Source organism: Oncorhynchus gorbuscha, linkage group LG14 (genome assembly GCF_021184085.1).
Source record: "Oncorhynchus gorbuscha isolate QuinsamMale2020 ecotype Even-year linkage group LG14, OgorEven_v1.0, whole genome shotgun sequence".
NCBI classification, from domain to species: Eukaryota; Metazoa; Chordata; class Actinopteri; order Salmoniformes; family Salmonidae; genus Oncorhynchus; species Oncorhynchus gorbuscha.
The window spans coordinates 35,542,821-35,552,313 of NC_060186.1; the positions used below are offsets into that span (position 1 = coordinate 35,542,821).

Genomic DNA, 9,493 nt, shown 5'->3' on the forward strand with positions numbered 1-9,493 from the left:
CATGTTACTGGGGTCTGAGTCATGGACTCCCACAGTTTCTTCTCAAGCAAACAGTCAAATAACACTGGTAGAACGTTGTTGACTAGAGTCATTCTTAGAGTCTGTGGTTCAACAGTTTATTGCACTACAAATTACCAGTAAGCACCAACAGTATATGAGCTGGTCCATCCGTATAGTGTCTGAAATCCAAATGTAGGCACAACCAAAGATGAAAGAATAGACAGGAAAAATTACTACAAAATATGCACTTTTAAAGGCCGAACACAGTTATTACTATCATCTATACAGGTGAGTGAGGGTTTGTTTAAGTTAGAGTCTCCCTCATGTCTCTTTCCACATGGCGACAACAGCAGCAGCCCCAACACATAGGGGAAGTGAAAGGTGTTTTGATCGGGCCGCCATGACGCTGCTTCCTGTCCCCATGACTGAGCTAGAGTTTCCATTGCTCTAGTTAAAAGAGCCAGGAGGCGTGCTGTGTCTCTTTAGTCAGTCTGTCTGTCCATCTGTGTGTTTGCTTCGTTCCTCTTTCACTGTGGATTAGTAACTCCCATGCTGTTATTTTGCCTGCAGCTCACCTGAGGTAAAAGAACGCTGGTTGGATACTCTTCACAGGTAAACACTACTATTATCTCCATATATAATACAAATGCCACTTGATTGAGCCATAATGGGTAACCTGGGTTACTGGGTTATACTATATGAAGATAGTCATTATGTGTAAGAACTTGCATTATCAATGGGACTGTACTGCTAATGTCGTTCAATTAGCTATAATAATTATTGAAGCACTGTGAATAGAATTAGTATTTTAAGCATACCTGTGTTGGAGATGGGAACTGTATTTTAGTGAATATTGCAATATTCTTCATGATGTCAGAACATATAGTTCAATATAGTATATATTTACAACATTCTTTTCTGTCACACAATTGTTAATGGTTATCATTATTTTCATTCATATTCAAATTATTCAGAATATTCATTTGATCCTCTTTTAAAACACACACACACACACACACACACACACACACACACACACACACACACACACACACACACACACACACACACACACACACACACACACACACACACACACACACACACACACACACACACACACACACACACACACACACACACACACACACACACACACACACACACACACACACACACACACACGCACGTACGCACACACAACGGCAAACACACCCTTTTGACACATACAGAGAGCGGTTGTGTAGAGACCACATGTACGACAACATTCATCTAGTAGTCACTCTCTATTATGGCTCGCGAGAATAACTAGGGACTGACTGGAGATCAGTGAAATTTTTGTATATATATATTTTATGTATGTATTTTCCTCATTCCAGGAAAATTAAAGCAGCAAAAGAGAGGGCAGGTTCTACCACTCCACCACCAAGTGTCCTGATGAAGGTGCTGAGCGGCAGTATCACAGTAAGTCTATCGTTTAGGCCATGTCCCAAATGGCAACCTATTTCCCTTTACAGTGCACTACTTTTGACCAGGGCCCATAGAGCACTGGTCGAACGTAGTGCACTATAGGGAACAGGATGCCATTTTGGAGGCAGCTTTATCCTATTCTCCAGTGTGCTAAATTTACAGAAACACCTATCAGAACACCTGAAACAGAGAAGAAAACGGTGAACTTTATTACCATAGCGCATACTTTGTAGACTGTAGTCATAGTCCCTGATACATCACCCAGATTCTTGTTACCCAAAGCGGTGATGGCAGATACTGTAGAAACGATGGTTATACTTTCACCTGTGTCCAGCCAATCATTGATATCGAGATTCCAGTGTTTAGCTCGGTCATTGATATCAAGATATTGTATTGCACTTGTATACAGCCAATTTAGAGCATTGACTTGCATTCTATCTCTTGCTCTCATGTTGATGGCTCTTATGGCTCTGAAGAGGCATATTACCTCTATAAAGGTATCGGACATTCTTAGAAAGGAGCTCAATGCGGACACACTCAAGCATAATAGGCTTTTGATTGACACCATTGAAATTGTACTTATAGAATTGGAATGAGCATACATTGACTTTTGCCTAATATATAGTATAATTGCCTCTGGAAGGAGTCACAACTTTCATCTGCACTATAAATAATAATCTCTCTTTCTCTTTGTTTCAGGCTAAAACTCTAACAGGAAGGGGCATGGAGTCTTCTATCACATTTTCGCTTGATGTGAGTTCCGTACAGTACACTTTCTGCTTCTTTCATCCAATGTGTCAATTCTGGTTCAACATGTGTTGGGGAGAAACACCTTGTATGAGGTTATATGAGGCTTATTTTGAGGGTTTATAGGGGAATTCAGACTGCTGCAATCTGTTTATCAAATAGAAGCACTTATAACACAAGTGTATACATTGTAACAGTTTATTGATACTGTACAGTGATTGTGCTTTTTTAAGGAGGGTTTGTGTTGTTTCCTTCAAGTGGAGTACCTAGTGGTGTTCTTGAGGGGACATTTGTTTGAAAGTGGTGGGCTTTTTTGATAGGTGTTATTGACGGGTAAATTGTTTGGGAGATTGGGGAGTTTGAGGAGGGAGAGGGGCCGGGTTAGATAATTACCAACCCGCACCCTCGCCGGAAACAGGCATGCAAACAGAGGGTGTGGCTCCCCTGCCACATGTTCCTCATACATGCTCATGACTACATCTCCTGTTTTGTGTTTCCAGAGTGACACAAAGATCCCCGCCCTGCCCGGCTGTGTAACACAGCCCATTGGTGAGTTTGAAAAACAACATCTCTGAACCACAAGGTTGGTTAAGGGCCCACAGTGTGTATATATGTGTTTGTGTGTGTGCCAACTTAGACAGAGAAAATAATTCAAACCGTAGGAGAGAGAGAAACAGGACACACCAATGAACAGTGTGAATGTCAAGCTAAAAACACGAACTTCAACTTATATCATGTATTTATCTCTCTCTCACACTCACTGTCTTTCTCATGAATGCTATTAGTACACAGTAACCCTTAATACCTCCTTTATAATAGTGTATGCTATACCTACACAAATTGCCTAAATGTTTGGCTTCTTTCGTAACAGAAAATGGTAGCAACAGTAAGTGGAGCATCTTGAGGAAGTTGAGGAGAAGCTCCACCCTCACCAGCATGTCCTCCCGTCCAGACACAGACTCCAAGAGCCATCTGTTTGGACAGTCTCTCTCCAAGACCTGCCCAGATGACGGGACTCTTCCGAAGCCTATCACAGTATGTCAATCTACCAAACTGTACCACAACTATCTTTGTTCTGTAATGTCTTTGTTCTGTATTATCTTTGTATGTCAGATTTTCATAATTTGTACAAGGTGTGGGAACGTGGAGATTGAGTGAGAAAGAATAGACAGCTGTAATGAATCATAGTGACAGCTATTGATTTGATCTGCAACTCATTCTACCAAGGTGTTTAGTTCAAAGGGTATATTGACTAGGGCACTTGATCAATCAGGCCATTCAATTGTTACTAATAAGTGCAGTTAGTTAACAAAGCACTTGGTAATGGTTGCTAAGGACCCGCTTGTCTGCAACCCAACCACAGATTGAATCTGTGTTGTTCCACTTCCAGCTGACATGCACAATGCACTGTCTGTCTCAGTCTGCCCCTGGCCTACCCCTCACAGAATAATTTAAGCATATAGGGCTCCCGAGTGGTGCAGCGGTCTAAGGAACTGCATCTCAGTGCTAGAGGCATCACTACAGACCCTGGGTAGATTCCAGGCTGAATCACAACCGGCTGTGATTGGGAGCCCCATAGGGCGGCACACAATTGGCCCAGCGTCGTCCGGGTTTGGCCTGGGTAGGCAGAGTTGCAAAGAAAAAGCCATATCTCAGACTGGCCAATAAAAATGAAAAATGAAGATGGGCAAAATAACACAAGCACTGGACAGAGGACACTGCCTAGAAGGCCAGCATTCTGGAGTCGCCTCTTCACTGTTGAAGTTGAGACTGGTGTTTTGCAGGTACCATTTATGAAGCTGCCAGTTGAGGACTTGTGAGGTGTCTGTTTCTCAAACTAGACACTAATGTACTTTTCCTCTTGCTCTGTTGTGCACCCGGGGCCTCCCACTCGTCTTTCTATTCTGGTTAGAGCCAGTTTGCTCTGGGAAGGGAGTAGTACACAGCGTTGTATCGGATCTTCAGTTTTTTGGCAATTTCTTGTACGGAATAGCCTTCATTTCTCAGAACAAGAATAGACTGACGAGTTTCAGAAGAAAGAACTTTGTTTCTGACCATTTTGAGCCTGTAATCGAACCCACAAATGCTGATGCTCCAGATACTCAACTAGTCTAAAGAAGGCCAGTTGTATTGCTTCTTTAATCAGAACAACAGTTTTCAGCTGTGCTAAAGTAATTGCTAAAGGGTTTTCTAATGATCAATTAGCCTGTTAAAATTATAAACTTGGATTAGCTAACACAACGTGCCATTGGAATACAAGAGTGATGGTTGCTGATAATGGGCGTCTTACGCCTATGTAGATATTCCATTAAAAAATCTGCCAGTCTGTCTGTTTCTAGCTACAATAGTCATTTACAACATTAACAACGTCTACACTGTATTTCTGATCAATTTGATGTTATTGTAATGGACAAAAAATGTGCTTTTCTTTCAAAAACAAGGATATTTCTAAGTGACCCCAAACATTTGAACGATAGTGTGTATATATATAAAATGTACACACATGCATCCACAGCAAATTGTTTGACTTGTTCATGCCATTTCTCAGCCTGGTTTGACCTCTTTTCCTCCCTCGTTCCTCTCTCTCCCCACCAGGATATATTGGTGCTGCTGTGCAAGAAAGGCCCCTCCACAGAGGGAGTGTTCAGGAAGAACGGCAACAATAAGAACCTGAAGGCCATCAGGGAGCAGCTCGACAGTGGGACGGAGGTGGAGATGGAGGCCTTGCCAGTGGTTCTCCTGGTGGGACTACTCAAGGTAAAGAATAATCCATCTGTTCACTGCTTTGTCCTTTCCTTTTCCAAGTCGGTCAATCTGTCCGTCCAGCTGGAGCAGGCAGACAAAGGGAGAAGCAGCTCTATGACCTTCAATTAGACCTGTTAGTGTGTTAGCACCTATTACTACTTATCAGCAGTCTTCTACTGTAATATGTTCTAACTCCCGACACCTTCCCTCCTAATTGCAGAGTTTTCTGAAGGAGCTCCCGGGCAGCCTGCTAGTGTCGGATATGTATGAGACCTGGATGAAGGCCCTGGAGACTAAGGACGACCACCACAGAAGCTTAGAGCTCAAAAGGTAAGCTACCAGCCATTAAAAAATAAATAACCCAGAATCAGATCGTTTTTATTTTTAATTAATGCAGCATTACCAAGTTACTACCAACTACCAATGAGCTGACACTAGGCTAAATGTAGCGTTAGCAACTGTACCCTCTGTTGAGCCATCCCCATTGGTGAGCTATATTACTGTCATACTTGTGGGGCATAATCTTATATAAAACTGTAGGCTACATGAGAGGCCGTAGCTGTAAACGTTATGCTAATGTTAGACTAATGTAGGCATTTTGGATATTAAAACTCTACTTTACCATTACCGTTTAGGTGTTGCAAAGAATAGATTCAAGGGGCTTTTCACTTGAGTTTTTTAGAGAGTCAGACAATGAGGAAGTAGTTCCTCTACCCTCAATGTGTACACTTATTTTTTTGTTTCCTCCCCCTCTCAAAAAGAGAAGCTACAAAAACAAATTGCGAGTGGCAAACTGATCTACATTTTTTTCCTGTTCTTTCTCTCCTTCCTTCCCTTTCCCCTCTCAGGGTGGTAGACAAGCTACCAGGACCTAACATTCTCCTGCTGCGAAACATTCTGTGTGTGCTCCATCACATCACGGAGAGGGCAGACACCAACAAGATGGACGCCAATAACTTGGCATTGTGCATCGCACCCACTCTGCTGCAGAAGGACACCATGTCCTTAGACGTGCAGACCGTGGAGAAGGTGAGAATCCGGTTCTGACTGGACTCTTTGAAGCTGCCAGTGTGGTTTTCATGTACCGAAAACAACCGTGTGTGTGTGTTTGTGTCTGTGTGTGGGCCTATAGTTTGGCATGAACTCTAACTTACCATAGTCTGCGCTGTAACAGGACTGGGTTGTTTACCAAAAGGAAATGCCAAATCTTCACACTTTAAAACAATGTTACTTTCAATCACTCAACCATTGTTCTAAGTAATAATAACATTTTGTGTTCTTTGTGATGTTTCCTTTAGGTGATAGAGCTGACACAGTTCCTGATCGAGCGTTGCTGTGAGATCTTTGGGGAGGACGTCCTGAGACTTTTGGGAGATCCCGAAGAGGAGAACTCAGGTAAGTTAACTGGGCTGCTTTAGGTGTGACTCTCTGCAATGCTACACATTCTTTCACAGAAAATAAGAACATTCTCTTGACACAGATTTCTAGGAACATGTTTCAAAAAGCTTGAAATAAAATAGAACAATGGGAATAGGGATCATACATTGTACACTGCAACTCATCAATGTTCTCTTTCTCCTCAGATTCTGTGTCGTCACAGCAACACGATTCTGCTTATGACAGCAACGACCCAGACGCTGAGGGGGACAGTATGGGGTCCACGCAAGTAGAGGGTGAGGGGGAAAGGTGCGGCTCATCCCCATCTCTCCTCTTTGCATTTGGGATACAATGCGGCCCTATCCCTTCCAACACCATCTTCGACACCTTCACCAACAAGAAGCCCTTCAACCGCCGCTGCTCAGAGCCAATCATCTTCCCCTCTGCTGAGAAGAGGAGCCTGATTGGCCTGGCACGTAGTAACGACGATTTCTCCGTGGAGGGGCGGGACTTTGAGGAGCATCCACTCAAGAAACAGATCTCTGATGACTCCTTCCTGCTCCCAGAATGTGGTGTTACCAACACCAGGCATGCCACCACGCTGTCTCTCCACAAACTCGGTGGCAGCCAGACGATGACTTGGCGGCAGCTTGACCCGTCATGCCTGTCATCCTGCTCCCTGGAGAGCGCCTCCTCCAACACATCAGAGGTCTCCCTGTTCACCAGCTCGCCGCTGAGATCCCCGGCCTGCCAACACAGGGGCCAGTCCACACGCCATGCTCCCCTCTCCGCCAAGCCCAGGGCAGAGCCCCCGAGGGCAGACACGACGGAAGTGGTCGAGCGATGCACCCAGTCCATGAAGGTGGACAGTAAAGCCCTGACGAGGACCAAGAGCCTGGGGGCCTTTGGCTTCGCCTGGGGCAGTCTCAAGAAAGGCGACCTCCAGAAGGAGAAGCCTTTCTCTTGCGGGACCCTCGAGGAGGACTCCCAGAGCGAGGTGGAGGCCCCAGTGGCCGAGGCCCCCCTCAGACAGAAGCGCCCCCTGTCTGCGGTGGAGGTCTTCCTACAGGTGGACAGCAGACTGCCCTCCCAGCCCCCTTCGTATGAGCAGGCAGTCCAGAGTGCGGCTCAGCCCTCCCCACCGCATTATGGCTCCATGACTGTCAGTGCCGTCGCTGCCACTCTCAGCAGGAAGTCCCGCCCAGCCTCTATGAACGCAAACTTCCTGTACTCCTGTCCCGTCAATCAATACACAGACTGCTTCTCTCAGGGGATAGATGGTGATCATGACACTGCAGCCCAACAGCATTCGGTCGGGTTCCGCCAGCGAGCGATGTCTGAGTCCGTGTCAAGAGCACGCCACGAGACCCTGTCACACCATGAGACAGCATCACACCATGAGACTGCGTCACGGAGGTGCAGCCAGCCTGTGTTCGAGGAGTATTCTTACACCAAGGAGTCCTACGTTTGAAGGACTTTTTCAGACATTATGTTTCACTTTCTTCACTTTAAATGTACACAAATTAAAATGTGCAACTGTTAGGTTGGACTTGCTGAGTAGTACTGTTTAGAGTACAAAATTACGATATTTTACCTGAAAAGCTATTTATAAATAGACACCTTCTCTAGTTTATCTACAGCAAAGCTATGTAAATAATCACAATCTGAATCTGCATGTATAGAGGGTAACAATATGCTATTGTTGGTATTATTTCCATTGTTTTACTTTTGTTAATATACTGCTATGTACTGTACATAAATGTATACATTTGTGAAAATGTTTTCTTCCCTGTGTCTTTTTGTATGTCTTGACTCTACAACATCTTTACTTCCACTACAATAAAGCACCTTTCTGTAACATTGTGACTTTGTTCTCCAGTTCTTACGGTAGGAGTAGGAGCACTAAAGTCCTGTGACCTTGCAGCTCTTGAGTAGAATCAATTGGTTATTACATCCTCAAGCATGCAGTGCCACTCAAACAACCATGTGGTAACGCAAATGCATAGACTTCAGGAAGCGTACAACACCTACCTCTGCAACATCTATCAGAGGTCAGAACATAGAAATTGTAGAGGAATAAAAATATCTGGGTGTCCTCTTGGACAATAAGCTTCAGTGGAGGAAATGTACAGACCTGATCTACAAAAAGAGCCAACCGAGACTGTACTTTCTCAAAAAGCTGGGATCTTTTAATGTAGACTGTACTATATTGACTCTGTTTTACAAATCTTTTGAGAGTATTTTAACGTTTTGTATTGTTTGTTGGTTTGGCAATGCCACTGTCAGCCAGAGAAATATGCTGAGAAGGATTATCACCACAGCAAGCAAGGTACTTGGAGTCAAACAGACAGGCCTGGATGAGATCTTCAAGGTCAGGGCCCTCCGTAAGGCTCACAAAATCATTTTAGACCCAAGCCACCCCCTGTCCCTGGAATTTGAACTACTCCCCTCTGGGCGCAGGTATAGGGCACCCCTCAGCAGGGAAAACACAACTAGACAATAATTTGTGCCAGCTGTGATATCCCTCCTAAATAGCTCGGTTGAATGTTCCTATCGACTCCGTAAGGCCAGCAGTCTTAAAAAAACCAAAAAGTTGTATTTCTTTATTTCTTATAATTGTTCTATTATGTAACTGTTATAAAAGTTGTATTGTCAATTTTGTTTTGTATTTAAAGTGTACATGACACTGCAACAAAATTTCCCCATGTCACGCCTTGGTCATTGTATCTTGTGTTTTTGTTATATGTTTGGGTAGGCCAGGGTGTGACATGGGTTTATATGTTGTATTTCGTATTGGGGTTTGTATTAATTGGGAGTGTGTATTATTAGGGGTGTGTCTAGTTAGGCTTGGCTGCCTGAGGCGATTCCTAATTGGAGTCAGCTGATTCTCGTTGTCTTGGATTGGGAACCGTATTTAGGTAGCCTGAGTGCGCGTTGTATTTCGTGGGTGATTGTACCTGTCTCTGTGTTAGTCACCAGATAGGTTGTAATTAGTTTCACTCGTTTGTTGTTTTCTTCTTCAGTTATTTCATGTACCGCATTATCTTCATTAAAAGTCATGAGTAACCTACACGCTGCATTTCGGTCTGACTCTCTTCAAACAACAGACGAAAGACGTTACAGAATCACCCACCACCATTCACAGACCGAGCAG

General features: G+C 44.0%; 1 protein-coding gene across 1 annotated transcript in view; it reads left to right on the top strand.

The window, feature by feature from the left end:
• LOC123994855 (T-cell activation Rho GTPase-activating protein-like) overlaps window positions 1–8,197 on the top strand; it is a 49,728-nt gene extending 41,531 nt beyond the window's left edge. Inside the window, exons 5-14 of the mRNA XM_046297908.1 lie at window positions 571–612; window positions 1,380–1,464; window positions 2,170–2,223; window positions 2,718–2,766; window positions 3,089–3,252; window positions 4,813–4,974; window positions 5,183–5,292; window positions 5,811–5,991; window positions 6,261–6,357; window positions 6,546–8,197. Of these exons, the coding sequence (XP_046153864.1) occupies window positions 571–612; window positions 1,380–1,464; window positions 2,170–2,223; window positions 2,718–2,766; window positions 3,089–3,252; window positions 4,813–4,974; window positions 5,183–5,292; window positions 5,811–5,991; window positions 6,261–6,357; window positions 6,546–7,810 (2,209 nt within the window). The 3' untranslated portion in view covers window positions 7,811–8,197. The remainder of the gene's footprint in view (window positions 1–570; window positions 613–1,379; window positions 1,465–2,169; window positions 2,224–2,717; window positions 2,767–3,088; window positions 3,253–4,812; window positions 4,975–5,182; window positions 5,293–5,810; window positions 5,992–6,260; window positions 6,358–6,545) is intronic.
• Window positions 8,198–9,493: the final 1,296 nt, after the last annotated feature.